We start from the raw sequence: 13,904 nt of genomic DNA, 5'->3' as shown, positions 1-13,904 counted from the left end.
GGCAACTTATTCCTGCAGATTTTGCAACAATTCTCAAAGGGAACTTGGGCGCATATCTTTCCTTTTAAAATCACCCAGGGGAAAGTACCCACAAAGCTTTGCACCTGCTTTTCCTGTGGATATGTTTCCCCTGAAAAATGCAGCGATACATGCAGGGTTGCCCGAACTAACCCTACTTCCAATCTCACCTACTTTTCTCACAAGTTAAAGCGGGTAGGTTGTCGATCCCTACGCCTACTTTTATCCATGTACAGAGTGGGCGATGTTCAGACAATCCTTTTATCTGGGCACAAGGATTTGGACATTGCCCTCCCAGGTAGTAGATATTTTTCAGCTTCAGACAAATACATAAGTAGGTCTGAACGGGAAGCAACAACAGGTACCTTTTTACTTGATCTGAATAAGGAGTAAGGCGTACTCAACAGAAGAGGTTTTGAGAAACAGATTATCAAACTGGAAGAACCCAAGATATAGAACAGGGATGACCAGCGCTGGAGCTTGAGGTCTGAAAACAGGCTTGGGTCTCAGCGGATCCACAATAAATGAGACATTTAAATTAGAAATCCTATGCAGATATAACATTGAAAACTAATTTGCAACTGCTAGCTGGAAACCAGACTTGCTTACGGCAAAGGTGGTGATCACTATGCATATTTTGTAAATCCCCAACCAAGTTCCTAGTTAAGGTAATTTAATCAAGTATCATAAACACACTTTGATTACAGCAAACAACTGAAAACTACACAGATTCAGGTAAAAATGGTTGGATCTCAGTCTATCCTAGGCAACTGATGAAGAACTCAAGGAACTTTAGCATCAACCAGTGCAAGAATAATAAAGATGTCCTAGCACATGAGCCTTTGAACCCATGGGCTAAGACAAGATGTTACTCAGAACCCAGTGCTGTATCTGACTAAGGCAGATTTGATAGATATCGTGCAACACGAATGACTGGAGATAATGTAGAAACTCAGGGAAAGAACAGTAAAAGATCCGGGGAAAAAAAACCCCAGGTAGGTATAGCTGGAAGATAACCGTCAATGAAAATGGGGATAATTTCCATGAAAGAAGGACAAGTGGGAAGTCAGAGGCATAAAACAAACAGCATAGATAGAGCATGTCTAGGTTATGACACACGCTAAGGCCTCGTAGGAAAAGTAAAAATGCTTGTTGAAGGTAATCATCCTTACAATGGATGAAAAAATTCAGCACTGGGCCTTTAAAAGCCTTTTGAGCAGATTGTAAAGGAAAACTTTAACAAGTGCAAGAAGTGTGTAAAAAATATTTGTGGCTATTCATAGTAAAAGATGAGGTGCAGGTAGAGCAAACAAAAGCATTTATGACATGTTAAGGATATTAAAACTGAAAGAGCGGCTAAAGAAAGCAAAACAACCCCAAAAAAACAGCATATCAGTGGTTGCCATTTGAGCAGAATTTATATTCAGCTCATAAAGTCCATTTTGGAAGGCAAGTCTGTCAGCGAAGTTGAGAGAGGTAGTGGAGCATCTCTAGTAGTCCCTCATCCTATGCAGCATGGATATTTTCTTAAAGAGCATTGTTGGGGATGTTTTTTTCACAGAGGGAGTATCTTTTTTGGCAATAATAGCTATTCAGGAAAAAAACTAAATATCTCTCAATATTTGTCCTCTGGATGCCAAAATGATTGTGTGAATCAAGCCCATTGTTCTTGGTTTGGATAACTGACAATCCTAAAAAATATTCCAGAGGGACTCGAGTCAAGCTGACTAAATTCTCTTTGCCAATGACCTTTACTTAGGGTTGAACTCAAGTTCTTGAGATAAAAGCGCCTAACGTTTCTCCACAAATTTACTAAATATATTTTTAATTCCTATACTTGCTTCTACTTCAGTTGACTGCCTTATTGGAGGCACAGGATGGGAAGCCAGTGTGACTAAGCAAAAGACTGACCAACCTTTTGAAGCTTGTATGAATATCCAGCAGAGGGGGGAAGAAGAAACACACTGTAGTCCAACCAGCTTCCTCCCCAAGATGACACTAATAATAAAATCCGTAAAATGCACTGCCCTTCCCTGAAGTCTCATCTGCCTCCTCTCATCATCAACCCTTGCCATTAGGATAATACTACAGTGATTCTCAGCCCAGTCCTCAAGTATCCCTGAAGCCAGTCAGGTTTTCAGACTATCCACAATAAATATGCACAAGGCACATTTGCATGCACTGGCTCCATTGTATGCAAATCTATCCCATGCACATTTACTGCGGATAGCCTATAAACCAGATTGGCTAGATAGTGGTATCACTACAAGAGGGCAAGGAGTGGCAAATAACCACCCCCACCTACAGAACAAAATGGCTTCCAATCCCAGTTTCCCACCTCCTGGTTGTTCCAACAGGCAGGATGAGCAACACAGCAGGGACAATGGAGCAACCATTGGGATTCAGAGCATGTGCAGTGCTGCCTGCCCCTGCAGCTCCTTTCTCTTTTTGAATTTCCTGTTTTAAAGTAGAAGCACATGAGTAGAAGGATAGGAAGGCCACCGGCACTGGGCATGCTCCAAGTGCCTGCAACTCCCACTGCAATGATTGCTCAATTTTCAGTGCTGAAACAGACCCAGAGAGCAGGCAACACCAGGCACTGATACGTCTGCCTACGGGGCCAGCTGAGAGCAGGGAGACTGGTGTGGCTGTAACAGAAGGACTTGGACAGAGAGAAGGGGGACACAGGAAAAGGGTAATGGAAAGAGGGAGACAGAGGAAGAGAAGAGAGACGAGGGGGAGAAGGGGAAAAGATGGGAAAGGAGAGTGATGTGAAGAGGGAAGGGGAAGGAGAGAGAAGGGAAGGACAGAAGAGTTCTGACAAGGAGAGAAAGGAGGAGATGTGAAGTAGTGAGAGGTGTGGCTGGTAAGAAGGGTTAAGGAAAGGGATGGGATGGGAAGCGAGAGAATAAATGGGTGAGGAAAGTAATAGGAGGGACGGGAAGAGTGAGTGTTGGGAGGGAGGGGGAAAGGAGGAGACAGATGTGAAGAGGGGCTTGGTAGTAAGGGCGAGGAAAGAGATGAGGAACGAAACAGGGGTGTGAGATGGGGAGATGACAGGAAGTAGGGAGAGATGAGAAGGGATTTGGTGGGAGAGCAGGAATTGGGTGGAAAAGATGGAGTCAGGGAATAGGAAGGGCTTCAGGGATAGGAAATAGGAAAGGATATGGGACTCCGGGAATAGGAAGGGATATGGGACTCAGGGAATAGGAAGGGCCTCAGGGATAGGGAACTCAGGGAATAGGAAGGGACTCAGGGATAGGGAACAGGAAGGGACTCAGGGATATGGGAAGGGACTCAGGGAATAGGAAGGGACTCAGGGATATGACACTAGGCAATTGGGTTGGGGTGAGGACAGGGTGCAGAAAGGTGGGAAGGGGTGGAAAGATGGTATGAAGGACCAGGAGGGTTTGAGAGGCAATGGAAAAGGACAGGGGCCTATGGAGGGGAGCAAGAGACAAAGGAAAGAGACAGGCCTGTGAAGGAGATGAAAAGGGTAAGAGACAGGGTGGGTAACAAAAGGAGCTGGGAGCTGGTGATGGGACGAGAGACAGAAGAAAGTAGATGAAGGGTAGGGAGGGAATGATTACAGAGGGAGGAAATAGGGGACTAGGGACTGGGTGAAAGGGCAAATAGAAGGCTGGGACAGGAGGGAGAGAAGGAGAATTGGAGGGCTGGGACTCGAGGTGAAAGTTGGAGATGGAAAGCTGGTAGGAAGGTGACAAGAGAAAAGAGGGAGACTTGAGCACTGAAGGGTAAGATGGGGAGAAAGACAAAAATCTAGCTCTGAGTGGATAGAGGAGAAATGGAGAAAGAAAATGAAAGGGAAGAGCAACATCAGAGACAGAAACAGGGAAAGCGAGGAAAAATAAAAAAATTGAAAGGAGACCCTGGAAAAGGCCTTAGAAGACCAAGAAAAGGGGAGTGAAAAAAAGAGAGACTTGGACCACCATGATTAGAAAAATAAAATGCCCAAAGGTAGAAGAAAAGTATTTTATTTTCAATTTTTAGTGTAATCTCCCTTTAAGACAGTTTACTTCAGCTGGTGCCGTTACCCTAGAAGAAATAATCCTAGAAACTCTTGCAGGTTCACCCGCCTGACAGAGCCTCACAACCCCATTACCTCCCATGTTGTTTTCTCCAGTAGTAATATTTCCCTCCCAGTAAGCACGGGCATCCAGAACTAGAACTGGGAAGATTTTACTGGTAAGCAATCAAATAAGACAGTAGGGTAGGTGGTGGGGGAGTGAGAAGGAGTGAAGAGAAAGCAGCAGAAAGCAAATTAAAAAAAACCCATGAAGTTGGCAATTCTAGGGAACACAATCTGTCAACAATCTGAACTGTGACACAGTCTCATTTACCTTACTAACTGGTTAAACATGTAAAACAGGAAATATGAATATACCAATGCTGGGTACCCCCCAAAAAAGTGTGAGGTCAATAATGTGCACAAAAATAAACACCTTTGGGGCCCATGGTGAATGCTACATAAGCAGTAGTTCAAAACCTGAATGGGCAATGAGCAATCTGAGCTTCTTTCTGTCTTTTTTTTTTTTTTTTTTTTACAAAAATCCTCGACTCCACTTCTTTCCTCTGTTCAATACCCTCTGGGACCCACTAGTTACTGGGCCAAGCTCCCTCTTGCAACTCACCGGAAGAAATCCTGGAACAGGAGCAGGCTGAAGCTGCAGGCCCATCTGCCTGGGAAAGAAGCTGAATTCTGAACTGAGGTTTTGGAGGGGCTACCTGGAAAAGAGAGTTTTCATGGCTCATCTCTGACCCTTCTGGAATTAGAAGTCAGCTTGGGAAAAGGTAAATAAATTCATTAGCATCTACATGCACAGTTGGTTGGCCTGCATTTGCAGATGCTAATGAATATATTTACCTTTCCCAAGCTGACTTCTAACTCCAGTAGGGTCGGAGATGAGCCATGAAAACTCTCTTTTCCAGGTAGCCCCTCCAAAACCTCAGTTCAGAATTCAGCTTCTTTCCCAGGCAGATGGGCCTGCAGCTTCAGCCCGCTCCTGTTCCGGTGTCTGGATCCCCAGAATTCAGCTTCTTTCCCAGGCAGATGGGCCTGCAGCTTCAGCCCGCTCCTGTTCCGGTGTCTGGATCCCCAGAATTCAGCTTCTTTCCCAGGCAGATGGGCCTGCAGCTTCAGCCCGCTCTTGTTCCGGTGTCTGGATCCCCAGAATTCAGCTTGTTTCCCAGGCAGATGGGCCTGCAGCTTCAGCCCGCTCCTGTTGCGGTGTCTGGATCCCCAGAATTCAGCTTCTTTCCCAGGCAGATGGGCCTGCAGCTTCAGCCCGCTCCTGTTGCGGTGTCTGGATCCCCAGAATTCAGCTTCTTTCCCAGGCAGATGGGCCTGCAGCTTCAGCCCGCTCCTGTTCCGGTGTCTGGATCCCCAGAATTCAGCTTCTTTCCCAGGCAGATGGGCCTGCAGCTTCAGCCCGCTCCTGTTCCGGTGTCTGGATCCCCAGAATTCAGCTTCTTTCCCAGGCAGATGGGCCTGCAGCTTCAGCCCGCTCCTGTTCCGGTGTCTGGATCCCCGGGATCAGCGTTCTGCCCTGTTCCTCTCTGCTTCCCCAGGATGGGAAGTAGCTGTGTCTCTCCTGTCCTTCCCTCTGCAGGCACTACTTGATCACCACAAATCCCAGAGAATTCAAAAGCCAAAACCATGCTTATTTTTAACTCATCCATGATTGGTTCTATGAACCCCCAGTAGCCTTTTGGCTACTGGGGGTCAGGCGACTTCCTAGTTCACTCCAAAACTACCTTACCAGCACAGAATCCAGTATTACTTCTTAACCCCTTCAGCTGCTAGCTCAGCAGGGCAACACTGCAAAAATTCAAACGAAAGCTAAAAACTTGGCTCTTCACACAGGCATTCTCTTGACCCACTCTCACGCACGCCCTGCATTACCCTGCTACTTATCGTCCCTTGTCTGCACCACTCCAGCCTCTCCCCCTTTCCGCCTCCCCTCTCCCGCAAGGCCTCCTCAGTTTCCTCCTTTAACCACGTCATATCTCCGAGCAATTTTCCCGCGCCTTGCTAATATGTAAATACTTTTTCTCCTATATGCCATGTTATTCATTTACCATATTTATTCAATTTTGTACGCAGTTCCTCCCTTATTTTAGTCAACTCTCCCCTCGTTGTTTCTTGTTTCAACTTTGTTCATTGTAAAGCCTATTCACTGTAGTTATGTTCTGTGTAAACTGATATGATGTTCCCAATGAATGTCAGTCTAGAAAAACTTAAAATAAATAAAATAAATAACAGCCTGACTATAAACCAAACTGCTTTAACACACAGAAGTGTTTTAGGTCTGTTTCTCATTCCAGCCAGGGCAGATAGAGGCAGAACACCCCTGGGTTCAGTGGAAACCAGTTGGACTGCTAGTCCAATTTATAATCCAGGCAGAGCATAAGCTGCAGGGGGCAGGGCTGCAACGTTTTGGGGAACCCGTCACATTAGTGACTAGAATATGTGAACATTGGGCACATATATTTCTTATCTCTCTGTATTTTGATCAGTACAGAAGGAAATGCATTACTGTTTCTCCTCTTTCTCCAGTGCTGCACTGCATGCAGAGTTGGAGAAGGTACAGAGAAGGGCTACCAAAATGATAAGGGAAATGGAACAGCTCCCCTATGAGGAAAGACTAAAGAGGTTAGGACTTTTCAGCTTGGAGAAGAGACGGCTGAGGGGGGATATGATAGAGGTCTAGAACGGGTAGATGTGAATCGGTTATTTACTCTTTCGGATAATAGAAAGACTAGGGGGGCACTCCATGAAGTTAGCGTGGGGCACATTTAAAACTAATTGGAGAAAGTTCTTCTTCACTCAACGCACAATTAAACTCTGGAATTTGTTGCCAGAGGATGTGGTTAGTGCAGTTAGTATAGCTGTGTTTAAAAAAGAATTGGATAAGTTCTTGGAGAAGTCCATTACCTGCTATTAATTGAGTTGACTTAGTCGCCGATTCAGTAAAGTCCGCGGGAGAGTGGATGAACGCCCGCTCTCCCGGCGCGCGCACTAGCGCATCCCTAGCGCCTCCTTTTAGCCCGGAGCGGCGGCTGTCAGCAGGTTTGACAGCCAACGCTCAATTTTGCCGGCGTCGGTTCTCGAGCCCGCTGACAGCCACGGGCTCGGAAACTGGACATCGGCAAAATTGAGCGTCCGGTTTTCGACCCGACAGCCGCAGGCCGAATTCAATTTTTTAATTTTTTTTTACTTTTTTTTTACTCTTCGGGACCTCCGACTTAATATCGCCATGATATTAAGTCGGAGGGTGCACAGAAAAGCAGTTTTTACTGCTTTTCTGTGCACTTTCCCGGCGCCGGTAGGCACTATTTTCTGAAAGTAAAATGTGCGGCTTGGCTGCACATTTTACTTTCTGTATCCCGCGTGCATACCTAATAGGGCCATCAATATGCATTTGCATGTTGAGGGCGCTATTAGGTGCCGCGGGTTGGACGTGCATTTTCCTACCCTTACTGAATAAGGGGTAAGGGAAAACGCGCGTCCAATAGCAGGCGAACTGCGCTCCATCGGAGCGCACTGTACTGTATCAGCCTGATAGAAAATAGCCACTGCTATTACTAGCAACAGTAACATGGAATAGACTTTGTTTTTGGGCACTTGCCAGGTTTTTATGGCCTGGATTGGCCACTGTTGGAAACAGGATGCAGGGCTTGATGGACCCTTGGTCTGACCCAGTATGGCATGTTCTTATGTTCTTGGGTTTTTCAGTTTAGTTTTTGTCTGTATGTTTGTAATTTAAAGTCTCTTATTCTTTATAAGTTGAGGGGCGGTCTGTGTTCTGCATATATGATTGAGGTGAGAGATTCTGCTAGCTAGTAGTTTCTGTGTAGGGATCTATAGCAGTCTGGCTGGTTTTCTTTTTTCAGGAGGAGGCATATTGGTGTTCTCTAGGGACCGATGTAATATCTGTACTGTTGCCTTTTGATAAGGAGGACTGTTGCTATTTGAGTTCTGAGAGTTAGTGCTGTTACAATATAGCAGCTCTGCTATATAGGTTAGGAGTGTTGTTTCTCTAGGGTTTGATTAAAATGCAGTGCTTTCTTATGAAAGGGTAATTCTATCCCAAAGGAAATTTTACTGCTATTTATTAATGCCCACTCCCATTTTTAAACATAAGTTACCTAACAGGGTTTGTGTGTTCCTGTCACTTTTGTATTTCTTTGAATCCACAGTGTGATCATTTAACTATTTATTAGGGATGTGCATTCATTTGAAACAAAAATGGGATGCATGAGCCCGTTTTAGTTTTGCATCAAATAAAATGAATTTGGCTGCCAAAACCCCCAAATTTTAGTTTTTATTTGTTTTTGGCAAAGAATTACAAATAGCGCACGCTGTTTACAATACTTTGTCCAAAACAAATAAACAAAAAAATAAAAGGCCCAAAAACAAAATATTAAAAACCCCACATAAACAGAAAGAGCATTAGATTTTCTGTTCATTTTCAAGCTGTAAGGTGAAACATTCTAGTTCTGCTCTGCGTCAATTGTTGGGGGAAACAGAGGTACCTGCAGATTGTACATCAGAGAACTGACGATGCAAGGTTTAATTTTGAAATTCTGTCTCATCCTGTATAGACTCCTCACTCCCATACAGAAGAATTGGTTTGAATAATACTATCAATAATTTTAATGGTAGGGCTTTCTTTATTGCATAGACAGGGACCTTCATTTACGGTTTTTACATTTTAAATTTTACCCGGGAGTTTATCAGGTTTTATTATGACGAGCAAAAACAGGAGAAAATCATTGGGAAAATAGGACAAATGTTTTCTGGGTAAATATTGGAGTTTATTTGGTAGACAGAAGCCAGTACAATAAAACAATATTAACCAGATGCTCCCATTCACTCGCTCAGCAGCATCCCTAACTCTGCTCCCAGCCCTTAACATGTCCCTTTCTCTCCCGATACCCCTGAGACTCTCCCCCCACCCTCCTCCTTACTAGTGGTGGCTCCAAACGTCCCTCCCCTTCGGCAGAATCCTTACCTCTGCAGCACTGCACGTCTGCTTTTGTGCAGGGCCAGAGATCCTGTCGGGAAGAGCTTCCGGTAGGCCTGGCCAAATGCTGCATTGGCAGCACCCTTGGGGGAAGGGGGAAGGCGGGTGCTCGCTCTCCGGTATCACATCGGCAACCCTAGTGAGCGAGTGCTTTCGCTGGTGGGGGTGGGACTTGAAAGGCTGCAGGCGCTTGGGCCCCGCACTGGCTTTCAGCGGTTGCTGGAGGCCTCGAGACACGGCATCTGCAGCTCTGGAGCTGCCCTTTAATCAGTCTAAAAATTTGGGCAAAAATCGGTTTAAAGCGAGGCCCTGTACACAGAAGACCCTTGAAACATGTCTTGCAGTCTCTTTTACAGGCAATTTAAAGGCAGAGGTCTCTGCTGTGGGAGTGGGGTGATGTGTGGAAATATCGCTTTGTCTTGCCACTTAGCATGCTCCCTTGATGCTCCTCTCCCCAAATATTTCTGTCTAGGGGTTGGTTAGGGAGTACACGAGGACCAGGTTGAGAACCGCTGAAACAAAACCAGACTTCTTCATGCCACTAAGCCAACTGCTGAATACTGCATGCACATTGCTGATCAAGAACTATGAAAGAAGACTGTCTGCCAACAATCCATCAAACCAGCCACTAACCCCCAATATCTCAAGGATACAATACTCAGATTGTTCCCTGTCCTTTTGTCTGTTGCATGTTTTATAGGTCAGCATCAAAGGCATTGAGCAAATCACTTACCTTCTCTCCTGGTAGACCCAGTGGCCCTGGATATCCTTTGGGACCCTACAGGTAAGAAGAATGAATGGACAAATTCAGATCTCCAAAAATACTCTCTCCTTGTAAAAAGTTTTTCAATTTTTATTATTTTTTTATTCTTCTATTTTGGGAATTGTACTTATTTTCCTAACTTGACCTGGATTTAATGGCAGAAGCAAAAATATACAACCAACTAAAAAATCTCTCTCTCTTTTTTTTTTTTTTGTGTGGATTTTGAGCTGCTTGTGTCAACTTCTGCTGGTTAGCTGCGGAATCATGTTAGCTCACACAACACACAGACATAATGCCTACAGCAACAATCTGCTTGTCATTACTGCACTGCAAAACTGGAGCCAGTCCAGGAAGTTTCCCTGTTCCAAAACCTTATCATAACACCCACACTGTATAAGCCGGCGTAAATGGAATAAACGTACTGTATCGGGAGGGATGGTAAAAGGCATCCAGCGGCTCTCGAGGAAAACAAGATAAGTGTACACAAAAATGTAACTCTTCCTTTTGAATGCACAGAAATCCAGGCTCTGAAACCAGTGCTAGAGCCAGAGTGACATAACCTAAGATTACTGAGGTATACATTGGATACATTTGCTAATTGCATAGATGGATGCTCATATAAGTGCGAACATCCCTGTCTTTTTTTCTTTTTTTTTCTAATTTAGTAGTGGTGAGGGGGGGAGGAAATTGGGCATTAGGCCCTCATGTATTTTAAACTGTTTTTGGAGGTAGGTGGCTGAGAGATCAGGCCTGAAAGACCCAAAGCTTTGTTTTAGATTTACTTCTGCAGCCACCTAACTCGCTAGCCAGTTAACACAGCAAATTATCCGGTTATACGCATCCAGATAACTTTCGAACTTAACTGGATATATTCAAACATAACTGATAACGGATCACTTTAGGTAAGTATATTCAGTAGGACCTTTGTCCTGCTGAATATCCAGGGCATGTTATCGAATAACTTATCTGCTCACCGGCTTCCTGAATATTGCCCTCTTAAGCATTAGATGTTTCAGTTTGTCTTTACAAAGCCAAGAAATTAATTTTTCAAATAATAAAAGCACTCAAGACGTATATTTAACAAAATAAAATGGTCTAAGCATTGTCTTTGCTGAAAATTACTATCAGGCCGATACAGTAAAATCGGCGGGAGAGCCGGCGCTCCGAGGCGAGTGCCCGCTCTCCCAACGCGTGCCCAGGCCACTCTTCTGGGCGCGCGATCCAGTATTTAAAATGAGGGCCCGCGGTAAAAAGAGGCGCTAGGGACACTAGTGCATCCCTAGCGCCTCCTTTTTGACAGGAGCGGTGGCTGTCAGCAGGTTTGACAGCCAACGCTCAATTTTGCCGGCGTCAGTTCTCAAACCTGCTGACAGCCACGGGTTCAGAAAACGGACGCTGGCATAATTGAGCGTCCGTCTTTTCCGACCCACAGGCCGCAAGCCAATTTTAAATTTTTATTTATTTTTTTATTTTTAATTTTTTGAAAATTTTGGGGCCTCTGACTTAATATCGCCATGATTTTAAGTCGGAGGGTGTACAGAAAAGCAGTTTTTTTCTGCTTTTCTGTACACTTCCCCGGCGCCGGCAGAAATTAACGCCAGCCTTTGGGCAGGCGTTAATTTTTGAAAGTAAAATGTGTGGCTTTGCTGCACATTTTGCTTTCTGGATCGCGCGGGAATAACTAATAGGGCCATCAACATGCATTTGCATGTTGCGGGCACTATTAGTTTCGGGGGGGGTTGTTATAAGGGGTAAAGCTAGCGCGTTGAAAACGCGCAGCCAAACCCGGGTTAACAGTGCGCTCCACCGGAGCGAACTGTACTGTATCGGCCTGTATGTGACTGTAAGCAAACCAATAGAATCATAACCTGGATCTTCCCACCAAAGCACCAAGTTAGTAGTGCATGAGGACTTCCGAAAGAGGAGTAGGAGGGAGCGGGAGGAACCGCAGGTGTTTTCTCAAAGCCTACGTCATTCCATAACACAAATACTTTTCAAATTTCCCAACACAGTAAACAATTAATAAATGTATACGCCGACAGCATAACACGCAGAAGATACATTTCAGCATCCTTCCGTTCTTTGTGGCTCCGGTTTCCATGATGATCAGAAATGACCGCCAGCCTCATTCTCCAGACAGTTCAGGGGCCCTTCCGACTGATGTATTTCACTTAACTTTGGCATTAGCAGTGACATGTTGGACGACACCCTGCTACCAAATTTCAGCAAAATTCGGCCTCGGAGAAGGCCCCACCAATATGTGTTTGGACGGACAGCCAGACACATGCACCCTCGCTCTAGCAAAACTCACCTTACAAAAAAGAGACAATTTGCTCCATGTGCTTACAGGAATCACCAACAAGCTGTAAACTGATATTCTGTAGCAAGTAGGAGGCAGAGCAGGCTAAAAAGAGACAAAGTCCCATAAACCTGGATAATCAGTTGTACATAAGCAAGCCCACAAGCTCACACGCACATACTCACATTACAGACAAAATAGAAATCACATCCAAATTAGGCTTCCTTTCTGGAAAACGGCTGTTCATTAACTTTGGCAAATAAAAAGAATCACATCGTACGTAAAACAAATAAAACCTCACAGCTCAGAGGCCCTACCTATCTTACAAAGCCAAATGAACCTCCTTTACATGGGATATTAGCTGATCCTTGCTCAGAATTGCAGAACACATTCAGGCCGATACAGTAAAAATCGCAGGAGAGCGCTCTTCCAGCGCGCGCACAGGCCACTCTCCTGTGCACACGATTCAGTAAATTAATTTATTTAAATGAGGGCCTGCGGCAGCTGTCAGCGAGTTTGACAGCCGACGCTGGCTCTCAAATCCGCTGACAGCCACAGGTTCGGAAACCAGACGCAGGCAAAATTGAGCATCCGGTTTTCAACCCGTGCGCCGCGGGCCCATTTAAAAATTTTTTTTTAAATTTTTAACTATTTGTAACTTTTGGGACCTCTGACTTAATATCACCATGATATTAAGTCGGAGGGTGTACAGAAAAGCAGTTTTTACTGCTTTTCTGTGCACTTTCCCGGTGCCGAGAGAAATTAGCGCCTACCATTGGGTAGGCACTAATTTCTGAAAGTAAAATGTGCGGCTTGACTGCACATTTTACTTTCTGAATCACGCAGGCATAACTAATAGGGCCATCAACATGCATTTGCATGTTGCGGGCGCTATTAGTTTCGTCCACTGGAGCGCACTGTACTGTATCGGCCTGACTGTTAGGTTCATGGGAAAGTGCACAGAGCTGCCAAGTTACCCAATCCAGGAAGAAGACTTGTTGGCTACTCCTGGTCATGAACTTGCATCTCCATGCAGTGTGGTAGCCACAGTCTCTAATTCTACCCATTGAAACCAATGATGCAAGTCCCATAATACATCAGGATAGGGCAATTATAAATCCAGGACTGGATCTGGATAACATGGTAACTCTGCATGCATGACCCTCATCATCATCCCTTTCCTTTTACCAGATATGCTCTCATGGCATCAACATTTCCAAATGAGTTTAAAATGCACATTAAGCATGTTCATACCGTGACGTCAGCTTGAATGAAAGGCAAAAAGCCCCAACTGCTTGTCCACACTTGATTCACTGCAATGCCTCATTTAAAATATGCTTAAGAATTACTTATGTATCCCAACTCTACAGGAATGAAATGGGAAAGCACAGCATCATTATCACTATGATTTTGGGTTTTACATGGCACATGCAAAAGCATATAAAGCATTCTCAAGTCATTACTGTAAAAACCCTACAAGCACCCAGCAGGACTAAAATCCAGTCTGTTACATCTGCAGACAAAGAAAAACAAAACCATAATTAGAGTGAAGCAAAGCAACTGAGAAAGGAACATCTGTACTTGCTAATTGTGCCCAGAGCAATGGAAACTATTCAGGCATCTCTCAAGAGCTAAGTAATCAGAGCACTAGAAAGAGTAGATAAGTAGCTGCACACACAAAAACATCCTCAGTTCCAACTTGATTTAGAAAGTAGTTGGATTTTATTAATGAGCTAACACTTTCATTCAATTATGCAGACTACGTGTAAGATCTGCT

The 13,904-nt window shown here is 44.6% G+C and overlaps 1 protein-coding gene across 2 annotated transcripts in view; it reads right to left on the bottom strand.

Moving 5' to 3' along the window:
* The window catches only part of COL24A1 (collagen type XXIV alpha 1 chain), a 554,101-nt gene that overhangs the window by 391,005 nt on the left and 149,192 nt on the right, over positions 1-13,904 (bottom strand). For both annotated transcript variants that reach the window (XM_029618163.1, XM_029618164.1), the window contains exon 8: positions 9,799-9,843. In XM_029618163.1, the coding sequence (XP_029474023.1) occupies positions 9,799-9,843 (45 nt within the window). The remainder of the gene's footprint in view (positions 1-9,798; positions 9,844-13,904) is intronic.

The sequence above is a fragment of the Rhinatrema bivittatum genome, chromosome 10 (genome assembly GCF_901001135.1).
Source record: "Rhinatrema bivittatum chromosome 10, aRhiBiv1.1, whole genome shotgun sequence".
Taxonomy (NCBI): domain Eukaryota; kingdom Metazoa; phylum Chordata; class Amphibia; order Gymnophiona; family Rhinatrematidae; genus Rhinatrema; species Rhinatrema bivittatum.
The sequence above is the reverse complement of the archived record's forward strand: the minus strand, read 5'-3'. Positions and strand labels throughout refer to the sequence as shown.